Source organism: Cotesia glomerata, linkage group LG5 (assembly GCF_020080835.1).
Source record: "Cotesia glomerata isolate CgM1 linkage group LG5, MPM_Cglom_v2.3, whole genome shotgun sequence".
In the NCBI taxonomy this organism is placed as follows: Eukaryota; Metazoa; Arthropoda; class Insecta; order Hymenoptera; family Braconidae; genus Cotesia; species Cotesia glomerata.
In genome coordinates, this window is record NC_058162.1 from 727,594 (window position 1) to 752,436 (window position 24,843).

The 24,843-nt window shown below is 26.7% G+C and overlaps 6 protein-coding genes across 10 annotated transcripts; 3 read left to right on the forward strand and 3 right to left on the reverse strand.

Moving 5' to 3' along the window:
• The first annotated feature begins 512 nt into the window (after positions 1-512).
• Positions 513-6,621, forward strand: LOC123265262 (gametogenetin-binding protein 2-like). The gene is made up of 8 exons (XM_044728946.1): positions 513-943; positions 1,330-1,520; positions 1,802-1,945; positions 2,606-3,022; positions 4,017-4,353; positions 4,431-4,511; positions 4,580-5,197; positions 6,007-6,621. The coding sequence occupies exons 1-8, from the start codon at positions 854-856 to the stop codon at positions 6,181-6,183; spliced, it is 2,055 nt and encodes a 684-aa protein (XP_044584881.1). The 5' UTR covers positions 513-853; the 3' UTR covers positions 6,184-6,621.
• Positions 6,622-6,913: 292 nt separating this feature from the next.
• LOC123265578 (3-oxoacyl-[acyl-carrier-protein] synthase, mitochondrial) lies at positions 6,914-9,324 on the reverse strand. The gene is made up of 3 exons (XM_044729358.1): positions 9,087-9,324; positions 8,074-8,454; positions 6,914-7,696 (listed from the first exon to the last, which is right to left on the reverse strand). Exons 1-3 carry the CDS (start codon positions 9,241-9,243, stop codon positions 6,954-6,956), a joined length of 1,281 nt encoding a protein of 426 aa, XP_044585293.1. The 5' UTR covers positions 9,244-9,324; the 3' UTR covers positions 6,914-6,953.
• Positions 9,325-9,650: 326 nt separating this feature from the next.
• LOC123265332 lies at positions 9,651-13,320 on the reverse strand. Of its 4 annotated transcripts, none has more exons than XM_044729033.1 (7): positions 13,248-13,320; positions 12,932-13,021; positions 11,255-12,835; positions 10,788-10,970; positions 10,394-10,569; positions 10,162-10,280; positions 9,651-9,978 (listed from the first exon to the last, which is right to left on the reverse strand). In XM_044729033.1, exons 2-7 carry the CDS (start codon positions 12,986-12,988, stop codon positions 9,923-9,925), a joined length of 2,172 nt encoding a protein of 723 aa, XP_044584968.1. In that variant the 5' UTR covers positions 12,989-13,021; positions 13,248-13,320; the 3' UTR covers positions 9,651-9,922. The 4 variants fall into 4 exon arrangements, with proteins under 4 accessions (XP_044584968.1, XP_044584965.1, XP_044584966.1 ...); XM_044729030.1 differs by lacking the exon at positions 13,248-13,320 and adding an exon at positions 13,126-13,241 and having other exon boundaries at positions 10,788-10,973; positions 11,258-12,835; XM_044729031.1 differs by lacking the exon at positions 13,248-13,320 and adding an exon at positions 13,126-13,241.
• A 507-nt stretch (positions 13,321-13,827) lies between these two features.
• Positions 13,828-17,175, forward strand: LOC123264536 (probable ATP-dependent RNA helicase DDX52). Its single transcript, XM_044727819.1, has 7 exons — positions 13,828-14,010; positions 14,133-14,363; positions 14,457-14,642; positions 14,716-15,462; positions 15,531-15,757; positions 16,776-16,937; positions 17,016-17,175. Exons 1-7 carry the CDS (start codon positions 13,924-13,926, stop codon positions 17,158-17,160), a joined length of 1,785 nt encoding a protein of 594 aa, XP_044583754.1. The 5' UTR covers positions 13,828-13,923; the 3' UTR covers positions 17,161-17,175.
• Positions 17,176-17,198: 23 nt separating this feature from the next.
• On the reverse strand, positions 17,199-19,498 carry LOC123264537 (protein halfway-like). The gene is made up of 6 exons (XM_044727820.1): positions 19,231-19,498; positions 18,864-19,169; positions 18,601-18,779; positions 18,152-18,316; positions 17,721-17,879; positions 17,199-17,643 (listed from the first exon to the last, which is right to left on the reverse strand). Exons 1-6 carry the CDS (start codon positions 19,496-19,498, stop codon positions 17,248-17,250), a joined length of 1,473 nt encoding a protein of 490 aa, XP_044583755.1. The 3' UTR covers positions 17,199-17,247.
• A 2,104-nt stretch (positions 19,499-21,602) lies between these two features.
• LOC123264538 (ribonucleoside-diphosphate reductase subunit M2) lies at positions 21,603-24,587 on the forward strand. 2 transcript variants are annotated; one of them, XM_044727821.1, is made up of 6 exons: positions 21,603-21,768; positions 22,428-22,529; positions 22,612-22,797; positions 23,325-23,789; positions 23,868-24,086; positions 24,160-24,587. In XM_044727821.1, the coding sequence occupies exons 1-6, from the start codon at positions 21,700-21,702 to the stop codon at positions 24,307-24,309; spliced, it is 1,191 nt and encodes a 396-aa protein (XP_044583756.1). In that variant the 5' UTR covers positions 21,603-21,699; the 3' UTR covers positions 24,310-24,587. The 2 variants fall into 2 exon arrangements, with proteins under 2 accessions (XP_044583756.1, XP_044583757.1); XM_044727822.1 differs by lacking the exon at positions 21,603-21,768 and adding an exon at positions 22,332-22,350.
• The last annotated feature ends 256 nt before the right edge of the window (positions 24,588-24,843 follow it).

Genomic DNA, 24,843 nt, shown 5'->3' on the forward strand with positions numbered 1-24,843 from the left:
GACACTGAAAAATTTTTTATTTTTTTTTAAATTAAAAATTAGAACTAAAAAACTATTTTTAAAAAATTCCACGGATAATTTTTAAAATTTTCTACATGTGAAAATTTTTATTTTAATTTTTTAAAAATTATTTTTCAATAAAATAAATTATCAAAATTTTAAAATGTTTTTTTAATAATTTTTTCAAAATTATTAAACATATTTTTTTATGACAATAAAGTTGACAAGTATTAGAAATTTTTTTATAGTTTAAAACAATTAAATTATAATGAAAAAAATTAAATTTCACAAGTGAAAATAAAGTCAGTAGAAATTATGGAAACATTTTTTTAATTGTTATTGATTTGTTATAAAATAAAAAAAAATTGACAGCTGAGCTAACTTCACTCTAATATTTTTTTTTAATTTTTTGAATTTCATAGCAACAATTCTAATTATTTAAAAAATTTGTATTAGTAACACACAATATATAATTTTATTCCAACAGTAAAAGTAAAAACAGTCGAGTGTTTGATTGTAACAATAAACAGTGAGTAATTGTTGATAAATGATAAGCTTGTAGTTTTATTATTCATGAACAATTGTTAATTTAAAATAATACCGTAAATTTTTCGGTTAAGGCGCGTCTATCGACATCATCGTTTTTAGTTCTTAGTAAGACTTATTTTTTTATATTGCAAATGGCAGACGAGTGATACGTGTTCTATTTGTTTTTTGTTATTTTTTATTGTGACATAACGTTAACAAATAATCAAAGATTATCAACAATAAATCAACTGCCTCTCACTTTAGTCAGCATTATTGTACAGTTATTTATAAATAATATAATTAAATAACTAATTATTTGTTTATAATGGCAAAACTTGTGGATATATGGCGGTGTGACCAACCGGTCAATTTGACGCAACGACAAATGCCCTTGATTGTTGACGAAACTTTAACTGTAAGTATTTTAATTCCATTTAAATTTTTTAAATTTATTATAATCATCTAATAATCTATAAAATATTTTTAAATTTGTATAAAAATTAATTATTATAAACGACATAACCTGACAGATTTATCTAATCCATAATGGCGTAAAAAATTAAAACTCCAATTTCAAATCATTAGATTTTTATTTTAATTTTTCATTTTTTTATTTTTAAAAATATTCAAAAATATCACATGCTAATTTTTATAAAATTCTTCAATAAATTTAATTCTATTCAAAATCTTTCTTCTTATTTTAAAAAATTGACTAATATATCATTTTTGTTGGTCAATTATTATTGATTACAATAATATTTAGTTAAATTTAAAGGTGACAATAAATATTTATTGTATTAGATGATCATGGACTTAAACAACCTAGGGTACATCAATGAGAGTCCTTTGGCTAAAGGAAAACAACTTGAAGAATTTATGAGAAAATTAGAAATGTTAACTGAAGAAGAAGTCAAGGCTTCGTTTAAGGTTACCCATAAGGATATGTTATCTATTTTGAGCCAGACTGTGCCCTGTGTTGGTTGCCGAAGAAGGTTTGCTGAATAATTAACAATATTATGAAAATAAAGTTAGTCGACATCTAAAAATTTTTAGAATTTTTTTTTTTATTACAAAATAATTTTAAAAAATTTTCATTTGTGAAAAACTTTAAGTGCAATTTTTAAAAAATATTTTTTTGTTCCTATTTAACAATTAAATTAAAAACGTCGGCTAACTTTATTATTATAACAATATTTATTTATTTATTTTTTTTTTTATCAAACTGATATTTTTTTATAACACTGTCTAATTGATCTGCATAAATTTTTTTTAGCGTTGAAAGATTATTTTTTGAACTGATGGGATCAGGTCATCAAGCACTGGATCCGTTGATCGTGACTCCAGAAGGAATTTTGACTATCTCTGAAAAAAGTTTACAATCTCCAAGATTGCTTTGTACTATGCTTCAAGGTCATAGGTAATTAATTATTTTATTATTTATGAAGTAATAATTATTATTATTAATTATTAAGTAATAATTATTATTATTAATTATTATTAAGTAATAATAATTATTAATTATAAAGTGATTATTATTATTATTATTATTAATTATTAAATAAATTTAATTTTATTATTTACAAAAATTTATCGGTACAAAGTTCAATAATTTACAAAAAGTTTTTTTATTTTTAAAATAAAATTAATAAAATTTTTTTTTTGTTTTTAAAATTTAAATAATTTATTTAATTTTTTTTTTTAATTTTTATCTTATTTTTTTTTTAATTTAAATATTTAAATATAGTTCACTTTGATTATAAATAGACTTTAATGTATGTAATTTAATTGAATGATAACAATATCACTGTAAGTGGATACGCTGAGTAACTGAAATGATTATAACTCGTAGATTAAACTCTTCTCATATAAATTAGCATTGGTTTATTATAAGAATTTATAGATAAATAAAATGAAAAAAATAGTTCATGAATTTATATGAGTTGTTTATTAGTGGGGATGGGAGAGATTGATTGCTATCACTTCTAATTCCAAGAACTTGAAGCTCCGCATTAGAATCAATAGGTTCTATTGTCTGAAAAATAAAAATACTTAATTTTGATGAGTAATTTATTTTTAGTGATCGATTACACAATTTAGTAGAACGCCAACCACGAAATAAAAAATCACTTCGTTGTGCTTTGCATTCGATGGATATTCAACGTATGAGACCCCCAGCAAATGCATGGAAAGAAGCATGGGATGTAATGAAGTCACCGTGCCGTCAAGAAGTAACTCTCATTGAAACGGATACTCTGGAAGCTACTTTAGAAACCTATTTACGAAAACATAGGTTTTGTGGGGAATGTCGTACAAAAGTTTTGTTAGCTTCGACTCTTCTTACCTCGGAACCTAATCCTTCGAAGGAAAAAGGATATATAGCTGCTTTATACAAAGATATTAAACGTTGTACTCCTGACAATCATGTTCATTTATCTACTAATACGGAGTACATTACTGACTTAATTGGACGTGCGCAGCCAGAAGTAATGGGCCGGTAAGAATTTTTATTTTTTAATTAATAAATTTAATAATTAAATTAAATATAGCAACCTTGCAGTCACTATGTGATTGCCGTAACTTGTGAACTATAAATAAATAAAATTTTGCTTTATTAAATAATGACTTTTGTTAAATTGCACTGTACTTTCTTAACTATTGACGTTTTTAAAAATATAAGCTCATCTCGATGTTACACTCATCAAGACCTTTCATTTGAGTACCCACATGCATTTTTGATATATTTTTCATATATACATATATATCATATATATAAATATATGAAATATATGAAAAATTGATGTGGGTACTCAAATGAAAGGTCCCGATGAATGTAATGTTGAGATGAGCTTATATCTTCAGAAATGTCAATAGTTCACAAGATATTTGTTAAATTGCACTGTACATTCTTAACTATTGACGTTTCTAAAGATATAAGCTCATCTTGATGTTACACCCATTAAGAGCTTTCATTTGAGTACCCATATGCATTTTTGATATATTTTTCATATATGTATATATATATATAAAATATATGAAAAATTAATGTGGGTACTCAAATGAAAGGTCTTGATGAATGTAACATCGAGATGAGCTTATATCTTTAAAAATGTCAATAGATCACAATATACAAGGTCGTTTCTTAATTATGTTAAATTGCACTGTACTTTCTTAACTATTGACGTTTCTAAAGATATAAGCTCATCCCGATATTACATTCATCAAGAGCTTTCATTTGAGTACCCACATGCATTTTCGATATATTTTTCATATATACATATATATAATATATATAAATATATGAAAGATATGAAAAATTGATGTGGGTACTCAAATGAAAGGTCTCGGTGAGTATAACATCGGGATGAGCTTATATCTTTAAAAATGTTAATAGTTCACAAGATACAAGGTCATTTCTTAATTATGTATCTAGAGTATTAAATTAAATTAAATTTTTATTAAGATAAAAAATTGAATGATTTTTTTTTTAGAGAGCGTCATGCTAAAACATTAGAAATTGCCCAAGAAGAAGTACTTACTTGTCTTGGAATCTGCGTTGCTAACAGACTTCATCGTATTCATCGACGTTTGAAAGAAGAAGAAACAATTTGCCGTGTATTTGCTGCTGTTGCTATTGACGCACTGTCGCGTAATTTTCAAATGGCTGTTGAAGAAAAACAGGGGATTTCTCAATTAGAGCTTCTATATGAGGAACTTACTCGAGAAGAATTACTAAAGCAGCAACGTCGAGAGAAATTACGCCTTAAGAGGAAGAAAAAGAAGGAACGCAAATATGAAAATACTGAAGAAAAAGAAAATAATTGTGAAGTAAGTTTTAAATTGATAAAAATTAATTTTTTAGTGATATAAGTATCGATAATTATATAATATTTGTTATATTTTAGTGTTCGAAAGAAAAAGGTAAAGGAAATGATTGCATTTGTACAGAATCTAAACCAACGACTCAAAATAATGATCGCCATAAGGTGAATTTTTATTTTTTTTTTGTTATTTATATTGAAATTTTTTGATAATAAATAAAATTAAATTTTAGCTTCAAATTTTGGATCCAAAGAATAAAGGACAACCTACGTGTAAATGTCCTGATTGCCTAAAAAAAACTAAAAATAGTGACAATAAAAAACAAACTCAAAGCCAATCTTCAACATTCCGAAGTAAAAATTCATCACGAAAGTTAACTCAGCCGAAGGTGGAACAAATTAAAGATGTAATAACTAAAGAAAAAGAAAAAGATGAAAACCCATGTAAATTCTGTGAAGAAGATCCACATGATATGTGTTCATGTTACGAGGAATTTTTTGAAAAACGTGATGATGGAAAATGGCATTTACGTCAAGGTGGAAAAACTCTTCCAGAAGAGGATTTATTGAAATGGGTGGACTTTAACAAACGTTACGAACTCAAGTTACGAGAGATTATGAGCCGTGCATCAAGTGAGCCATCTCAAGACTGCGGTTATTCGTCTGAGCATAACGTTAGTAGCTCATCTCTGCCAAGTACACCAGAAGGATCTGAGGTCGCGTGTAGCGAGGGCTGTTGTAGCCACGATGGAGACTGCCCTGATAATAGACCTTGGGACAAACTGGATCATTCCAGACTCGGTGTTTCATTATTAGGAGAACAAGGATTAACTCTTACTCAAATGTTAGAGGTAGTTATTTATTTTTTAAATTATATTTTATCTAACATTAATTATAAATATTTAATTATTAGCCTAGTTTTGACACTTGCAATTTTATTTATTTAAAAAAAAGGGCTTTTGTTAAATTGCACTGTACTTTCTTAACTAATGATATTTTTAAAGATATAAGCTCATTCCGATGTTATATTCATCAAAAGCTTTCATTTGAGTACCCACATGCATTTTTGATATATTTTTCATATATACATATATATATATATATATATATATATATATATATATATATATATATATATATATATATATATATATATATATATATATATAAATATATTAAAAATTGATGTGGGTACTCAAATGAAAGGTCTCGATGAGTCTAATGTCGGGATGAGCTTATATCTTTAAAAATGTCAATATTTCACAAGATATTTGTTAAATTGCACTGTACTTTCTTAACTAAAGACGTTTTTAAAGATATAAGCTTATCCCGATGTTACACTCATCAAGAGCTTTTATTTGAGTACCCACATGCATTTTTGATATATTTTTCATACATACATATATATAATATATATAAATATATGAAAAATTGATGTGGGTACTCAAATGAAAGCTCTTGATGAGTGTAACATCAGGATGAGCTTATATCTTTAAAATTATCAATAGTTCACAAGATACAAGGTCATTTCTTAATTATGTAATGAGAAAATTTTTCCTATTCTTTTGATAAAAAAGATAATTTTTTAATTAGAATAAAATTGCAAGTGTCAATAACTGGATCTTTAACCTTACTTACAATAATTTATTTTTATCAATAGGACTCACATTCATCAGATAATGAAGGCACTGAAAGTTATATTCCTGTAGAAGAAGTGCAAGAATTTAAATCTCGTATGTGTCAAGTGTCTGAAAAACGATTGGAACTTCGAAAAAATTTACGACACCGTTTTGCAATGTTGTGCAGTCATTATAAAAATTTTGGCATTCCGCACTGAGTATTCAATATTTTTTCGGACATTACTTTTTTTTGTAATTTAACTTCTTTTTTTATTTATTTTTTTTTTTTTGGTACATTGACATTAATTTGAGACAAAATAATAAGATAAAGAGCGAGATATTCGTTGAGCATGCTTAATTAAAATTTTATTAAAAATTAGATAGGTGTGGATTTTATTAAAAATTTCTTTTTATTCAATTATTGTAATTATTAATTTTAACTTTTTTGGAACAATTTATAACCTTTTTTTTTTTTTACTTATAAATAAACGAGGCAGTGCTGTTAAATGTTTCTACTGCCAAAAGAGTAAAAAAATATAATAATATTTTCATTTATATATGAATATAATTGTATAATAAAAAGATCAAGTATGAAGTAAATTAAAAAACGAATAATGGCCAATTACTGATGATTTAATAAAGTACATTCCAGTCTACCTTTGGTAAAATTTTTAATTTTTAACATGATTTATTATAAAAAAATAATTAAGTAGATATTTGATAATTTTTTAATTTTTTAACAAATAAATTATGGCAAAAAAAAATTGACAAGTAGAAATTTTAAAAAATTAAAAAATGCAATTTTTTAAAAATAAATTTTTGGAACAATTTTTTTTGTTAAAAAAAATTAGAAAAAAAATTGACATGTAAAAATTTTTAAAAAATCAAAAAATGCAATTTTTTAAAACTAATTTTTTTGTTAAATAAAATTAAAAAATTTTCAAGCTAAATTTAGCGTCATAAAAAAAAAAAACAATTTTAATAAATACTATCTAACAAACTCCGTAAAACACAAAGAAGCATTAGTGCCACCGAATCCAAATGCATTTTTCAAAGCAGTTCTCTTGGACACAGAGCTCCAATTTTTTTTAACATGTGGAACAAATTGCAGTGGACCCGAATAATCTAAATTATGTAAATTAAGCGTAGGTGGAATAACAGAATTTTTAATAGCAAGAATAGTAAAAGCAATCTCAAGATTTCCAGCAGCTCCTAACAAGTGTCCATGTGCTCCCTTAGTACTAGACACCGTGACATTTTTACTGTAAGCTCCAAACAGAGTTTCAATAGCTTTAAGTTCAACAGCATCTCCAATAGGTGTAGAAGTAGCATGAGCGTTGACGTAAGTTATGTCATTAAGATCAACTTGTGCATTTTTGCAAGCTCGGTCCATGGCTAAAATAGCACCTACTCCATCTTCACTTGGTGCTGTTAAGTGAGCAGCGTCTCCTGATAATCCGTAGCCTAATATTTCTGCGTAGATGTTAGCGTTTCTTGCTAGCGCATGTTCTAGCTCTTCTATGATTAATATAGCTGCTCCTTCACCCATTACAAAGCCATCACGGTCTTTGTCGAATGGTCTTGATGCTTCAGTTGGTAGATCATTCTTAGATGTACTAAGAGCTCGTAATCGGCAAAAAGCAGCTATTGCTAAAGGACTGATACAAGCTTCAGCGGCTCCACAAACCATCACACTTGTCTCTCCACCCTTTACAAAACGAAAAGCATCACCTGAAAAATAAATAATTTACATGATACTCAATGAAAATTAAGTTAGCCGACATCTAAAAATTTTTAGAATTTTTTTTATCGAAAAAATCATTACAGAAAAATAAAAAAAAATTTTCATTTGTAAAAAACTTGAAAAACTATAAGTGCAATTTTTTAAAAATATTTTTTAGGTTTAATTTAATAAATGAAAAAATTAAAAACGTCGGCCAACTTTAATGACATTATTTTTTTTATTGCAAAAATTATTACAAAAAAATAAAAAGAAAAATTAATTTGTAAAAAATTTGAATAATTTTAAGTGCAATTTTTAAAAAAATATTTGTTTTTTTTTAATTCAATAAATAAGCTGTTTTTTAATAATTTTATTGGCTACTCACCAATAGCATGAGCACCAGTAGCACATGCAGTAGAAACAGAATGATTAGGACCCCTGAATCCATATTTAATACTAATTTGCCCCGCTGCCATGTTAGGCAAAATCCTAGGTATGAAATAAGGACTAACTTTACTGTAACTTTTTTTCATAGCTTCGTACATTGAGCAAACATCAACTAAATCAACCATTCCTATTCCTACAGCAACTCCAGTGTCTCTTTTGTGTGTTTCTTCGTCGGGTTTCCATTTGGCATCTTCAAGGGCTTCTTCAGCTGCTATCAATGCATAAGCTGTGGCCGGGCACATGGATCTTAATTCACTGGTAGAAAATTTTTCATCTAAATTTAATGAACCCGGGGCATTGCCTTTTGGGATTTGTCCAGCTGTTTAATAAAAATAACAAAACAATTATTTTTTAGCAATTAAATTATTATCAAAAAAATTTAATAAAAAAAAAATTTCACGTGTGAAAATTAAAAAAAATGACACTAAAGTTAACAGGCGTCTAAAAATTTTTTATTTTTATTATTAATTAAATTACAATTAAAAAGAAAGTACTAAAAAATTGCACATAGTTTTTCAAGTTTTTTACATGTGAAATTTTTTTTTTAATTGTTTATTTGAAATTTTTTCAATAAAAAATTTTGAAATGTCGGCTAGCTTCATTTTCATCAAAATAAAATTATTAGTGGAAATTTTTCAAAGTATTTTTTTATTGTAATTGATTTTTTATAAAAATTTTTTAAACTGACAGCTGTCCGTTAACTTCAGTATGATTTATTTTAAATTGAAATTAATTTATATAGCAAATAATTTATTTGATAAATTTAAGAATTTTGGTGACAAATAAATTGTGACAACAAAAAAATTGACATGTAAGAATTAAAAAAAAATTAAAAATGCAGTTTTTGAAACAAATTTGTTTATTCAAAAATTGTCAAATGACAAATAAATTAAAAATCATTTATTTAAATGAATTTTTTATTATTTTAAATTTAAAAAGAGGTTATATTACCGACTCGACATGGCAATGTTTCATATTCTGGAGTATTTAATTTAACAATTCCACTTTTTCCAGCCAATAAAGCATTCCAAGAATTTTTTGCACCTACTCCTAAAGGGCTGACGACTCCTAAACCTGTAATTACAACTCTTCGCCCGCACTTATTCATTTTCTTGCTTTTTATCCACTTTACCGGCTTCTGTACTCTATACTACGCTGTAATTAAACTTCAACAAAGCCGGCGAGGTATATATACCATATAAATAAATATTTACACAAGTACTTATAAGTGAGTAGAGATATAAATAAATTTATCGAATAGTAATTAAAGTTCATTAATCTTTGATTTTGATAATGAAAGCTTTCGTTTATTGTATTCAGCAGTACACTAACTAACATTTGAATTAGTTTTTAATTCAAATAAATCTTTCAATGTAATTACAATTATTATATTTCAAATGCAAGAACAATTTGATTTTTTCAACAGATTTTAATAATTAAATTCCTAAAATTGTTAAGTAAAAAAAATAAAAATTAATGAATATGTTTATAAATAATAATTATCACAGGAATTATTTTAATTAAATTGATAATTATTATGTTAGTAAAAAAAGTAAGAATTAAGTAAATAAATAGTTGCGTTATTACTAAATAGCTCCAGGCTATATAAAGCTTAAATTAGAATTGCGAAGAGACGCCAAAATTTCGTCTCTGACTTTTTTTTTTTTAATGTAATGTTAACAGGCACTACGGTGATAGTAACAATTGATGATGGTATCAAATTTTGTACTGGAATTAATTAAGTGACTTAGTTATTCGCTGAGATAAGACTAAGCCACCTGATGTTATTATCGCCAAGGTTTACGGACGGCACCAGCACTCGTACTACGTTTAATGCCTTGATCTGAAATTAATTTTTTTTTTTAATTATAATTATTTATTTTTTATAAAATTATAATTTTTAATTTTTTATAAAATTATAATTTTTTATTTTTAATAAAATTATAATTTTTAATTTTTTATAAAATTGTAATTTTTTATTTTTTATAAAATTATAAATTTTATAGTTAAAAAAAAATTTTTTTACTTATTAATCCTGGAGAACGTTTTTCTCTTGAATTAGATGTCCAAGTTTGACATCGTGTTCTTGCAGTACAGGGTTCACGATTTCTCGATGCTGGTTCTGGCATTGTTATTATTCCCATTCTAAAAAAAAACAAATAATTGTTTTTTTTTTGTTTTCAAATATTAATAAAAAAAAAAATCTTTAAATTTTTACAACTTTAATTTTACAGAAAATAAATTATTTTTAACCGTACTCTTTAAATTTTTTTCTTGCTAACGTTCGTTGTGTTGCAAAAGAATACGAAGATTTAGCAGAAGTTGGTCGTTGTTGACGTGCTTGCTTTACTTGTCGATCTTGTGATATAATAGACATTCTTTTCGATGGACTTTGGGAAAATAATTCGACGATACTCATAGATGCTGCATCGCACTGCGAAAAATTAATATTAATTAATATACAAATTAATTATGTATTTAATTTTAAGAAATCAGTCAAAAAGTAGTCCAAAAAATTCTTCAAATAATATTGTATTAATTTTATATCAATGAAATTATTTAGAAAAATTAAATAAAAATATTTCACGTGTGAAATTTTTTATAAGCACTTTTTTTAATTTAATTAATTTGTTATAAATATTAAAATTTAACCTGATGTTGTAAACGTTTGTGGAAATTTAATTCAGCCAACTCCCAAGGAGCGTCAACATGTAATTTTAACATACAATGCAAAGCTTCTCTATATGTATTTTTTAAAGTCATAACTCTCTCAGTCTTCATTAATCTCCTTGTTAAGTAACCACGTACATAAGCATTAATAATAGTGGCAGCTTTAATCTAAAAAAAAATAAATAAAATATTAAAAATCGACGTTCTAATTAACAAATTGTCTAATTTGATTTGTACGAAAAAACAATCAGTTCAAAATTTATTATCACTTTAAAAATAAATTTAATATTTAATAGGTATAATATTTTGGTTTAGATAATTCGAATAATTTATAATTAGACTACTGCTACATCAAAATATTAAAAAACCACCCTTTAAAAAATAAGGAGTTAGACTAATTGCTAATTAGGCCGTCGAAATGATAATTATAATTTTATTTATTCAGAACTTACATGACGATCATCATAAACAGCTCCATTAGTAATAGGAACATGAGTAGATTTACATTCTAATGGAAATAGTTGTCGACTAACACTGGATCTTCTTTCACGATTAGTTTTACTTTCCGACAAAGAAGCATCATGAGACGTAAAATGAATTGACAAGCTTCCCTCAGACCCAAAAGAGCTGCCATTTAGAGGACTGCTTTCACTATCCGACCGATTCTGATTATCTTTCGGCAAGGATACAGAGTCTCGTGGAGAATTATATCTTTTTAATTTATCCACTGGAGTAGTAATCTTCTTAATAATCGCCGGGAGAGAAATACCAGGGCAGGTTTTTTCCAGCTGCTCAAGAAGCATCAATTGCTGCTTCTCAAATTCCTGCTGCATAATAATTTGCTCTTTTTGTTGCCGAGCGATAAGATGAGCCATTTGGTGGTGATGAGTCTTTTGGATTTCTTTGAACACTTGAAGTAATTTTTCCGATGTAACAACCGGTTTAGATTTATCAACAGGACGGCTATCATATTGGTCAGTGCTTGAACCTTCAAAGCTCCGGGTCATTTTATTGTCAGCATATTTCTTTCTACTAGTTGGAGAATTTCCATTACTAAATGCTTTTTGAGCACCGTAAATTTTAGCAACACTGCAAATCTCTATACTATTTTTAAAATTATTTAAATAATTTTTAACAGCATTGCTTGACTTGGATCTGACAACAGGAATGTTACTTTGATGATTGGAAGTGCTGGAAAAATTTTCTTTCGTTAACATCGATTGAATACAATCAACAGATTTAGCAGCGTGATTTAAGCTACTTGATTGTTTATCAGTCTTTTTTCCAATTAATTTATAATCTTTTTTATTAACATCTTCAGAGATACTATTTCGTCTATCAATCAAATCATTATCCGTCTGATGATTATTTTTTACACCAATTCCTTGTTTTTCTTTAAGCGTCCACTCTACTTTACAATAATTAACGCTCCATTCTCTCGGCTTAACACCGTTAGCCGTCGAAGTAGGAACGTAATCATTTTCCGGTTGCTGGAAGTGAGCTAATAGCATTGGGCTTGGTGACTCCAGTGTATAGGAACCTTGTCTAACTAATTTTGGAACTTCAGTGTCAGCTTCTTCAACGTCAGATGAAGCTTTTCTTTCAATTAAATTTCTATGGTCTACTGTAATAGGAATAATGTCTAAAGTTTTGGGTACGCAAGGTTTTCCTACTTCTGATGTGTCTGTCTTGGAAGAACCCGATGTATTTATGTACTTATTAACATCTGTGCTATTAGTTATTGTCTCATCGTCAGAACGGCCTTTCCATCCATCATTTACTTGCTCACAGCTTATTTTATTAATCTCTCCCTTGGATTGTTCTGGACTATCACCAGTAAAGCTTGTAACACTTTCTTGCCGATAAAAAATAGAAGTTTTGGAATCTGGTGGTTTGTCTTCTTCAAATGAATTTTCTATTTCTTCTTCAACTTCCTCAGTGCTGATAGTTTCAAGTCTTGATAATCTTTCTTCAACTTCTAAAGCTAGTTGCTTGTAATAATTCATCTCTGCTCTCAATTCATCTGTCATCTGTTAAACATGCAATTTAATAATCACCAAAATAATTATTTTTTTTAGTTTTATTCTATAAATTGTTAATGAAAATTAATTGCAAATTGAACTTACAACAGGTGGAAGGATCCGTGTCCCTCGAACTTTTATACAACTCACGTACGAATCCATTGTGTATTTATTATGTTGATCTTTTAATTAAATCTGTCAAAAAAAAAAAGGAAAAAAGTTAATAAACACGCCTAACACACTCATCACAATTATCTTTAAATTAAATAACCAATTTTTTATCTTCTTTGGTAAATAACTTTTTAATAAATAATCATTTAAAACCCGTATTTTTGTTAATTCATTGAACTAAATAACTTTAGCATAATTTAGAAGCCTTGAGATGATAAATAGAGCTTAAAGTTGAGGTTAAATAACAAACACTGAAAGATGACTGAAATGTTTGGCGCGAAGTTGGTCATAAAGTTTAAAATAATGTGCGTGCGCATAAAGATGTCACTCTGTTAGATACTAACCGCATGTGAAAATTAAATAAATTATTAGTGAAAGTTTTTTAAAGCACTTTTTAATTGTTATAAACATTTTTTAAATTGACAGCTGTCAGCTGACTTCACTATCATTTTTTATTTTAATGGCTAAATTTTTTTTTTTTAACTTGTATTACTTAAATTTTTTTACGCTACATATTTTAATACAAGTCTCGCTATCAAGTCAAAAACCAAATTGGTAAATAACGGACACCCTAATATTATATATATGTTAATTTATCTAAACTAATTTTATGATGAAAATTTCACTTCATAAAATTTACTTGAATTTTGTATTCTAACTTATAATTTTGTTAAAGGATAATAATTTTATAATTCTCAATAAACCAGATTTGAAAGAAAAATTTTCATTTAATTTTTATAATTTGAATTGATCGCGGCGACTTTGGGCGACTTTAGCGCCACAGGTTGGCTAAGCGCCGAAAAGAAAGTCTGGGTTCCCTGTAACAGCACGCGTGTACAAAGTCATTTTTTGTTTGAAAAGAGTCGAGCACGTGTCGGTAGTTTATTACGTATAATTATCCAGAGTTAATAATTCATTAATAAACAATGGACGCTTTTGATTTATTTAAAAAATTATCTACTGGAACAAAATTTGACAAAAGACGTTTTAAAACAGATATTGAAAAATTTAAAGTAAGATATTGACTGTATAACCTTATATTTTGTTTTTATTGTTATAAATACTAAAAAAAATTGTTATTTATCTTATTTTTATTTTTATTCTTAAATTTATAAATCATTTTAATTGAACACAGATTTCAAAATCAAAAAATGAAGAAATCACCATCAAAACTGAGCCAGTTGATCCAGTGCCTTCTTCTAAAAGAAAACGCGATCAAGTATCGAACGATGAACAAATTTCTGAGGGAAGTTCTTTAGTTTTACTCAATGGCATAAGTTTACCAGCTGATGGGGTAAAAGTCAAGAAAAATAAAAAAATTAAAATTTCTGATGAAGAAAAAAAAATAATGCTCGAGCAAGAAAAGGTAAATTGCACATTATAAATTATATTAAAATTAGCAGATTTATATATTTAATTAATTCTGAAAATATCAAAAATTTTTATGGTTTATTTCTAGATTAATCGTTTGAGAAATGAATATCGTATTTCAGTGATAGGTAAAAATGTTCCTAAGCCAATAGAATCTTTTGAGGATCTTAAAACATTTTATCATATTCCTGAAGATCTTTTAAAAAATTTAGCAGAGTGTAATTATTCCACTCCTACACCGATTCAAATGCAGGCTATACCAATCATGTTAGAGGTAAGAAAATATACACACTGATAAAATGAATTATTTTCATGTAAATTTAATAATTAATTTTTTTTTAACACAGAAAAGACCATTGCTAGCGTGTGCGCCAACTGGATCAGGTAAAACAGCTGCATTTTTACTTCCAATGATTAATCACTTAAAGAGCCCAGAAAAACGAGGATTTAGGGCGATAATATTGAACCCAACTCGAGAATTAGCCAAGCAAACTTACCGAGAATGCGTAAGGCTGAGCGAAGGGCGGGGTTTTAGGATTCACATTATAAGCAAAGTAGATCAAGCTCTGGAAAAATACGGCCCAAAAAGTTCTCAAAAATTTGATATATTAATTACAACGCCTAAAAGGCTATTATGTTTGCTAAACCACGAACCACCAGCGATTTCTTTACAAAATGTAGAGTGGTTGGTTATTGATGAAGCTGACAAATTATTCGAAGCTGGTCCTCGCAGTTTTCGAAGTCAGCTTAAGCAAATTTCTACTGCTTGTACCAGTGAAAATCTGCGAATTGCCATGTTCAGTGCAACAAATACCTTTATAGTCAATAAATGGTGCAAACGCCATTTAAAAGGCTTAGTAAGAGTCACGATTGGGCTGAAAAATGCTGCCACTGAGCTTGTGGATCAAGAATTGTTATTCGTTGGAAGCGAAAGGGGAAAACTCCTTGCTTTTAGAGACATAATTAGCAAAGGAATGGCTCCCCCAGTTTTAGTATTTGTTCAAAGCAAACAAAGAGCTAAAGAATTGTTTGATGAACTTATTTATGATGGGATAAATGTTGATCTTATTCATGCAGATAGAACACAGATACAAGTAAGTATTTAAAAATTATTTTATTATTTTAATTAATTTAACAAAAATTATAAAATATTTAATTTCAGAGAGACAATGTCGTGAGATGTTTTAGAGAAGGAAAAATATGGGTACTCATTTGTACAGAACTTATGAGCCGTGGTATTGATTTTAAAGGAGTGAATCTTGTTATTAACTATGATTTTCCACCATCGGCTATTTCTTATGTACATCGAATTGGACGAACTGGTCGTGCAGGGCACAAAGGAAAAGCTATTACATTTTTCACTGAAAAAGATACCACTAATTTACGAAGGTATAATCAAAAGTTTTTATTTAAATAATTAAAACTTTAATTTACTATTTTTATTTTAAGGAGGTCCTTTCGCCATCAATGTTAAATAAAAAATATTAGATTATGCATCAAATTAATTTTTATCTAATAGTTAAAGACCTTATTTATCTACTAGTGAAATTTAATTTATTCTTCACCGTGGAAATTTTTGAAAAAAAAATTTCTAAAAATGTTAGTATTTTTTCCGAGTCTTGCGAGAAAGTCAGACCTTAACAACTTTCTCGAATTATGGCATTAACCACCGATTAGATGGGGTAAAAAAAACTTAAAATAAGGTTTTTGAAATATTCAGGTTTCATTTTTTGCAATGAAATATATAGGTTGCCGCGCAATTTATGGAGAAATCATAATTATAAAATCACAGAAAATTTTTAAGTAACCTACATTTAAATGGCGTCAGAACATTTAGCAACGTTGTGTAGCGCGCGAGCTTCAGACCATTAAATAAATTTAAACTAAACTTTAACGCGCTTATGTTTTTCATACATACTTATAAGTTAATTTATTGTTAACAAATTTTCATATTTAATAATTGAAAAATAAAACAATAATTAAAAAATACTAGCATTCCTGCCATAAGACATTAGAATGTTATGGTTTTGTGACTAAAAATTTTTAATTAATTTATTTATTTACACTGACTGCAAAAAGTTAAACATCGTTAAGGTTATATTGTGCAAATAAAAATGTAAACAACCGAAATAAAGCGTTGTCAAATCACGGACAGGTTACTATTTTACTGATTTACAAGAGTCAAATTAATTTTTGTATATAACTATTTTTTTTTTTTAATTTTCAAAATTTCAACAATTAATGCCTTATATACTATTTATTTTTTAATTTTAGGAATTTTTATGGGTTTTTTATTTTAATTGATCGAATATTGACTACTACAGTTGTTGTGACTCAACTGGAGCGAAAAGACTTCCTTAATTGTATTAATTGTATTAAAAATTTTTAATCTGTTTTGTTTTTATAGTATTGCAGTAGTTATGCGAGCATCTGGGTGTGATGTTCCGGATTATATGCTCAGAATGAAGAAATATGATAAACGTGAAAGGAAAAAATTAGAAAAAGTCGCACCAAAACGTGATTCAATAGCATTAAAACCTAGAAAACCTAAAATGAAAAAAAAAGTTAGGTATGTTTAAATTTTTATTTAATTTTAAATTAAATTAAATGTTTATATAATTTGATTTATGTTGAATATTATTTACAGTGAATCAACTCAAAAATCACCTGAAGCGAAAAACGTGAAAAACAAGGCTGTTAAAAATAAAAATAAAACGGAAAAAAAAAGAGCGAGCAATGGTAAGAGTAAAAAGATGAAATTTTCGAAAGAAAAAAAAAATGAAACGTTATAGTGGAAGAAAAATAATTTCTATTTAAATTTGTATATAATAAAAATATATATTTTTAATAAAAAATTCATTTATAATTTTTTTAGTAAATTACAAATAAAATTCAAAAAACCAGTCAAAACGTGTTTTAGGCATTATTCTAGAAAACCAAGGAAGTTTTCTATTTTTTTTATAATACCAATAATCGAACAATAATTTACTTAAAATAGTTACCAATAAAATCACTTCAATTGCAATAATACAATAAATATAGTCAGACGATTCGTCGTCAAATTTACACATTTTCATGACATCTAAATTAATCACACGATCTAAAGAATTACTACAATTAACTTCATCGCCATCCAGAATATTCACCTCAAACCAATCTTTTAGATATTTCGCTGCATAACAGTCACACAGTATTTCATTTCCACCTAAAAATACGTTACCATTTACTTCATTTGAAGCTTTGTATGTTACTGGTACCAAAACATGGATCGGAATCTAAAATTATTAATTGATTAATTATTCTATTTATTTATTTCAAGCCCCCATGATAATTGATTAAATAATTTAATTACTGATTTAAGTTTATTGAATCGTAAAGAAAAAAAATCAAAGTTATCTACAAATCGTGACCCTTCAAGAATATTTATTGATGAGATTTCATTGTAGTCAGCGTTAAAATTCATTAAATATTTATATGAAGGATTTGTAACAATGTCATCTAGTTTTTTAATCTGCCAAAAAAAAAAAATGATAATTAAAAAGTATTATAAGGGAAAAGACCCAGTTATTGACACTGGCCTAGTTATTTGACACTTGCAATTTTATTCTAATTAAAAAAATTAAATGTTCTCAAAAAACCAATTTTCTTTAAATTTATAATTAAAAAATTATATTTATTAATTTATTAGAGTTGATTTGTTTTTTTTTTTAATTAAAATAAAATTGCAAGTGTCAATTACTGGATCTTTTACCTTAAATAAATATAATAAAATTTATAACATACTTTATTGTGAGAAACTACGAGATTAATTGTGTAAGGTGGAAGTTTTTTTGGTAATTCTGTTAAGTTATTATTACTACAATCAACATTGAATGTAGGATAACCAGGCGTTACTTTGAGTACATGATTAAAAGTACATTTACAGCGCCAATTTTCACCCTTTGGACACTTTGAATTATTAATAATTAATTTTTTTTCATTAAAAAAAATCAATTATTAATAATTTAAATTCTTACGGTCAAATTTTTACCCAAATTGCATATTTGTGTTCTTTATTAGCAATACTTTAGAACAAAATATTTTGGGGTAAGAGTTTTAATTGAATATTAAAATCCTTGATCAAAATAATATAATTTGATCGTAAGAATTTGAATTATTAATAATTAATTTTTCTTAAGGAAAAAAAAATTTTTTTTTTTCTTCAGTTTGTTGAAAAAATAAATAGTTAATACTTCACTGATATCAGAAAGTAGTTGTCTAATAGATATTTTTTCAGCAGCTTTAAACCAGGTCCAATCTTTAGCAGCAGAGCAAACAGTTGTATTTTTATTTCTGAAAGATAACCGACGAGTATAGCTTTCATTTCTATCGATAGCTTGTTTTATTTCTAAGCATGGAATAGTACTCATTCCTTAATAAATATAAATAAGATGATTAGTTCAAAAATTCATTGAAGATTATTAAAAAAAAAAAAATAAATAAATAAAATTGTTACCAGAAATATCCAATATTGTAAGACTTCTACTAAATGTTGGTAAATCTGTTATATTATTAAATGATAGATCAAGATTTTCTAAATAATTCATCTGTGCTATAAAATTACTGTTAAATTTTGAAAGAGCATTGTTTGATAGATTTAAACAAGATATTTTTGTATCATTATTAAATTGACCTTTAATATTATTAATTCGTCCGTCGGTTATTGATAACGATTCAAGATTTTTCCATATTGCTTCACTGACATTAAATGATTTAATTGTAGCATTTCTAATGTGAACATCAGTAATATTAACTGAAAAATCTATTAAAAAAAAAGGTAATTGTTGAAGCGTTTAATTTAAATTAAATGATACTGTACTTACTAGCACATTCAACAGATGATATCAGTGTTTCTGAATTTAAATTGCAACAATAAACACCAATTTTTTGATCGATTTCATCTGAGGAAAATTTAATTGCTTTACAAGGACAATTATTTGGATTTTCTACTTGAGGACAATCAAAGGATTCTCTGTGGAAGCATTTTGAACTTGATAAGGGGTACACTGTTGAATTTCTGTCTTCCAGCTTTTGTAAATTAACTTTTATTAGTATATTGAGCAAAAAAATTATTGAAAATAAATTAGACATATTTAAATAATTAACTAAAACTTTTAGAACTCTAAATAGAATTTTATTATTAAAAAAAATTGTTTGGAAGTTCAATACAATCCAAAAATTGGATCTAGAGTCCAAGAATAATAAGTTTAATGTGTAATTTTGTTAAATTTATTAAATTTTGTGGACTTAAACTTACTACAGTGACAGAGAAGTCGATTAAAATATCATTAAATTAATTGAAGGCCAATTCAAAGATAAAAAATAGTTAATTAGTGTAATTATTACATACCTTTAGAGCATTTGAAATTTTTTTTTTCATTTCTTAAAATTTTACGGTATTATTAACTTGTTTTTTATTTAATATTAACATTTTTTTATAATTTTAAAGAATTTTCTTTTGTATTTTAAAAAATTTATTAAATGACAATTAATTTAAAAGACATTTGATAATTTTAATAATTTTTGTAACAATTAAATTATGGAAAAAAAATTAGAAAAAAGGTTGACCCTGAAGGCCATCCCTGCAACTTCCCGCTAATTCCATACCTAGGCGCTTAAAATTGTACTTATGACATTTTTCAGATTTTTGAGCTCAAAATATAATTTATGTGATATTTTGAGCTCGCTGAGTACGAAAAGATAATATTTCTATGCATTTGAGCTCTCCCAGCTCAAAAGTCTGATAGAAGTTTCATAGAACACTATTTTTGGAATTTTCAAACCGCTATAACTTTTGAATGGATCAACTGATTTTCACGCGGTTGGCGGCATTCGACGGAGTTTTATCATCCTCATAAGTTGTTTCCAGGTTTTAATTGATCGAACCAAAAATTTCGGAGTAATCCCGAAAAAACACTTTTTTTCGGTTTTCTTTCGTTCACGATATCTCTCGAACGAATCAACCGATTTCGACCAGCTTGGTGGCGATCGACGTGGTTTTTTATTGTCTAAATCTGATTAGTTTTTAGAATCGATCGGTGGAGCCGTTTAAAAGTTATCCAAAAAAAACCACATTTGAAAAAAATTTTTTTCTTAGTTTTTTTAAGATTTCTTAAAATCTACTGGTCCGAATCGGTCCAAATTATACTTAAAATCTAAGTTTGGCCAAGCCCTTTCAAATAGCACCAACTGCGATAAAATCGAATCAGCCGTTCAAAAGTTATAAGCGGTTCACATACTTTCACACATACATACATAGTGACAACCTCGTGGGAGTAGTCAGGGAAGCTTCCTAGGACCTCAAAACGTCGAGATCTGATGAAAACTTGATTTTCGAAAAACGGGGTAAAAACAATAACTTCCCGATTTTTGAAAATCTTCGATTTTCTTAGCGGGAAGTTAAAAATTGATAGGTAGAAATTTTAATAAATTAAAAATGTAATTTTTTAAAAATAAATTTGTTTGTTTAATAAAATTAAAAAACGTCAAGCGATTGTTAACTTTAATTTTATATTTATTAAAAATAAAACTAAATTTTCTGTTAATTAAAAATTCTAAGAATTTTTAAATGTCAGCTGATTTAATTTTCTATAAGTCAAATTTATTCTTTTAATTTTTTTTAAATAATTTTTTGCCATAAAAAATATTATTTTTAAGGAAACTTTAAAACTTCTTTATAAATATTCTATTATTCATAAAATATCTACAATACGCATGCGTCCATAATGGTTGTTACTCACCGTAGGTATCTTCATCTATAACCACTAATTAATGAATTAAAATAAAATTTAAATAACAATAAACTCTTAGTAATATAACGGATAAACAATACACTAAATTTAAATAAATAATTTCTCAATAAATCACATACTGAAGCAGCTAAAAATTTTGGAGGTAAAATAGTGTAATTCTATTGGTCAAAAAAAAATTTGTTGTGAGCTTACCAACTTTACAGCCAATCAGAAAAGTCAGACGCGACATGTGTCGGCGATTTTTCCATAAATTTTGCGCGAGAATTGACGATAGCCGTCTCCGAGTTGTCACGTAGTAAAAACGGAGGTAAAATAGTGTAATTTTATTGGTCAGTAAAACTTTGTTGTGAACTTACCAACTTAACAGCCAATCAGAAAAGTTAGACGCAACATGTGTCGGCGATTTTTCCATTAATTTGGCGCGAGAATTGACGATAGCCTTCTTCGAGTTGTCACGTAGCATCATTCGCCCGCCCAGCAAGCTCGAAGAAAGACTCTCGTGTTACTTATTATAGTAATTGACTGAAAAAAATAATTATCATGGCTCTTGTTGAATCTACTAAAGAGAATATCTTCAGAAATCTCGAAAATATGAAGCTAAAAGAAAACGTGAGTTAATTTTATTTTATTTTCAAATTATATTGAATTTTTTTTCTTGTAATTTTTTCTCCATTGTTATACTAAGCGTCGTTCATGTAATTGTTAATTACAAACTTTAAGTTTATAGTTTTTAATCTTAATTTATTTATTTCTTAAAAATTAATTACAGAAAATAAACCTATTTAATTATTTTTTACATTTCGATTGATAATTAATTTTTTTTTTTATTTATTTAACCTTAGGATTATTATTTATTTAATAAAATTACAAACTTTAAGTTTATAGTTTTTAATTTTAATTTATTTATTTCTTAAAAATTTATTATAAAAAATGTATTCTAAAAAATTAACCTATTTAATTATTTTTTACATTTAGATTGATAATTAATTTTTTATTTATTTAACCTTAGAATTATTATTTATTTAATAAAAATCGAGCTCTTTTGTTTTCCCGGATGATGGTTAGAATATGCGCATTAAGTATCCGAATTCTTATGTTTTTATGTACATACGTTGAATTTATTTTGTTATTTTTATCTATCAAAAAATCTACACAATTTTTCTAGCGGTCTAAGTGCGTTTAAACTAACGAGTAATTATATCCACCTCTGCTGACCTTGACAAAAAGACAGTACGTAAATTGTCACTTATTGAAATAATTAATTTTAGATATCTCCCATCAAAAGAACTGAATCACCCAACAAAGCATCACCATCAAAAAAACTCTGCATGTCGCCTGAAATTTCCCGTGAAGCTGAAGTTAAAACCCAGGTAAGAAAAACAGCTGATCCAATAATTTTCCTATCTTGGGGAAATTATTTACCGGAACTAACCTCAATTTTTCATGGTCTAGGTCGTTCAACAGGCAGTTAAAAAATTGGACTTTCAAGAAAATGAATTTGACGCTCAGATAGAACCCCTTTTGAAAGAAAATCCACGTCGGTTTGTTGTTTTTCCGATAGAATGGCCAGATATCTGGGCTATGTACAAGAAAGCTGAAGCGTCTTTTTGGACTGTAGAGGAAATTGACTTGTCTAAAGTAAATATTATTTTAAACCATTTAAAAATATTTCTATGTCTCATAAAAATTTTATTTATTAAAAGTTTCATGACAATATAAAAGTTAGCGGACATATAAAAATTTTTAGAATTTTTTTCTATTGAAAAAATTATTAGAAAAATTTTTTTTTCTTGAAAATTAAATCTGTAAAAAATTTGAAAAACTGCAAATATAATTAAAACAAAATATTTTTTAATTCTAATTTAATAAGTTAAGTAAAATAAAAAATGTCAGCTAACTTTATTATCAAAATTTTATGGAAATTTATTTATTCATTTGATAAATTTAAGAATTTTTTTTTACAAATTAATTATGAAAAAATGAAAAAAAAAAAAAAAAATTCATCAGTACAATTTTAAAAAAATTAAAAATTCAAATTTTTTAAAATTAATTTTTCTGAACAAATTTAATTATAAAAAAAAATATAAAATAATCAAGTGATTGCTAATTTTAATATTGAAAAATTTTATTTATTAAAAATTAATTTATTTTTTTTCTGTACAAAGGATATAGATCATTGGGTAAAATTAACAGACGATGAACGTAAATTTATTTCACACATTCTGGCCTTTTTCGCGGCTTCTGACGGTATAGTAAATGAAAATCTCGTAGAAAAATTCAGCCAGGAAGTGCAAGTCACCGAAGCTCGTTGTTTCTACGGTTTTCAAATAGCAATTGAAAATGTTCACTCTGAAATGTATTCTTTGCTGATTGATACCTACATAAAGAATGACAAAGAACGAGAATACCTGTTCAACGCGATCGAGACTCTTCCATGTGTTACTAAGAAAGCTGAATGGGCACTAAATTGGATAAGTAATGACAAAGCGACTTTTGCTGAAAGAGTAATAGCTTTTGCAGCTGTCGAAGGCATTTTCTTCAGCGGAAGTTTCGCCTCTATATTCTGGTTGAAAAAGAGAGGGCTTATGCCTGGACTGACGTTCAGCAATGAATTAATATCTCGTGACGAAGTAAGTTGATTTAATTATGCAAAAAAAAAAATTTTTTTTATGCATTATTAATTTATTAAATTTTTTTTTTTATTACAGGGATTACACTGCGATTTTGCTTGCTTGATGTTCAAACACATAGTTCAAAAGCCATCCAAGCAACGTGTTACTAGCATTATCAAGGACGCCGTAAAAATAGAGCAAGAATTTTTAACAGTCGCTCTACCATGTCAAATGATTGGCATGAACTGTGACCTCATGTGTCGTTACATTGAGTTTGTTGCTGATCGACTTCTTCTTGAGCTTGGTTGTGAAAAGGTAAGCTTACTTTTATTTTTTTAACATTTACTTCATCAATGAATTTTAAAAACTAATTCGATATTAATTTCAGGTTTACAATTCAGAGAATCCCTTCGATTTTATGGAACACATTTCCCTTGACGGCAAGACAAACTTTTTTGAGAAAAAAGTGGGTGAATATCAGAAGTTCGGTGTCATGCCATCTGATTCAACTCAATTCACTCTTGAGTGCAATTTCTAAATTAATTAACTGATTTTTTTTTGTAAATAATTCTACTATTATAATTTGACGATTTTTCGTAATAATGACTACGACCAAAATTTTAATTAACACCAATCATTACTATTATTATTATCATTAAAGGGGAAATGCAAACGCAATTTTTACAATTAGTTCATTTACTGTACTATTGTTTAATTTACTTAATGTTTATGGTTTCCCAATTTTTATATTTATTGTAACATTTATAAAATTGTAATTTGTGAAAAAAAGATAGTATTAAAATATGTATTTCATTATAATTATTTAATTTTCAAACTTTATTTTGCCTCCAATTTTTTTTTTATTTTTGGCGCCAAAATTAAATGCGCGCGCATTTCTAAGATGGCGTCCATTTTTTAAATCTGAAGTTAGCTGACAGGTCGAATTTTTATAAAAAATTAATTACAATTAAAAAAATGCTATAAAAAATTTCTAATAATTTTATTTTTATTTTTAAACGTGTAATTAAATAATTAATTATTAAATTTATTGCTATAAAACAACAAAAAAATT

Excerpts from the sequence above, each read along its gene's own strand:
- LOC123265262 (XM_044728946.1), top strand. The coding sequence starts at position 854 with ATGGCAAAACTTGTGGATATATGGCGGTGTGACCAACCGGTCAATTTG. Across the intron at positions 944-1,329 it reads TTGTTGACGAAACTTTAACT|ATGATCATGGACTTAAACAA; the intron begins GTAAGTATTTTA and ends TTATTGTATTAG. Across the intron at positions 5,198-6,006 it reads CTCTTACTCAAATGTTAGAG|GACTCACATTCATCAGATAA; the intron begins GTAGTTATTTAT and ends TTTTATCAATAG.
- LOC123264537 (XM_044727820.1), bottom strand. The coding sequence starts at position 19,498 with ATGTCTAATTTATTTTCAATAATTTTTTTGCTCAATATACTAATAAAA. Across the intron at positions 18,780-18,863 it reads TACAATATTGGATATTTCTG|GAATGAGTACTATTCCATGC; the intron begins GTAACAATTTTA and ends ATATTTATTAAG. Across the intron at positions 18,317-18,600 it reads TACTTTCTGATATCAGTGAA|TGTCCAAAGGGTGAAAATTG; the intron begins GTATTAACTATT and ends AATAATTCAAAG.
- LOC123265332 (XM_044729033.1), bottom strand. The coding sequence starts at position 12,988 with ATGGATTCGTACGTGAGTTGTATAAAAGTTCGAGGGACACGGATCCTT. Across the intron at positions 10,971-11,254 it reads TTTATGATGATCGTCATGTA|AAAGCTGCCACTATTATTAA; the intron begins AGTTCTGAATAA and ends TTTTTTTAGATT. Across the intron at positions 10,570-10,787 it reads ACAAACGTTTACAACATCAG|TGCGATGCAGCATCTATGAG; the intron begins GTTAAATTTTAA and ends AATTTTTCGCAG.
- LOC123264538 (XM_044727821.1), top strand. The coding sequence starts at position 21,700 with ATGGCTCTTGTTGAATCTACTAAAGAGAATATCTTCAGAAATCTCGAA. Across the intron at positions 22,798-23,324 it reads AGGAAATTGACTTGTCTAAA|GATATAGATCATTGGGTAAA; the intron begins GTAAATATTATT and ends TTCTGTACAAAG. Across the intron at positions 24,087-24,159 it reads TTGAGCTTGGTTGTGAAAAG|GTTTACAATTCAGAGAATCC; the intron begins GTAAGCTTACTT and ends TATTAATTTCAG.
- LOC123265578 (XM_044729358.1), bottom strand. The coding sequence starts at position 9,243 with ATGAATAAGTGCGGGCGAAGAGTTGTAATTACAGGTTTAGGAGTCGTC. Across the intron at positions 8,455-9,086 it reads AACATTGCCATGTCGAGTCG|CTGGACAAATCCCAAAAGGC; the intron begins GTAATATAACCT and ends TTTATTAAACAG. Across the intron at positions 7,697-8,073 it reads TACTGGTGCTCATGCTATTG|GTGATGCTTTTCGTTTTGTA; the intron begins GTGAGTAGCCAA and ends TTTATTTTTCAG.
- LOC123264536 (XM_044727819.1), top strand. The coding sequence starts at position 13,924 with ATGGACGCTTTTGATTTATTTAAAAAATTATCTACTGGAACAAAATTT. Across the intron at positions 14,643-14,715 it reads CTATACCAATCATGTTAGAG|AAAAGACCATTGCTAGCGTG; the intron begins GTAAGAAAATAT and ends TTTTTAACACAG. Across the intron at positions 15,758-16,775 it reads GATACCACTAATTTACGAAG|TATTGCAGTAGTTATGCGAG; the intron begins GTATAATCAAAA and ends TTGTTTTTATAG.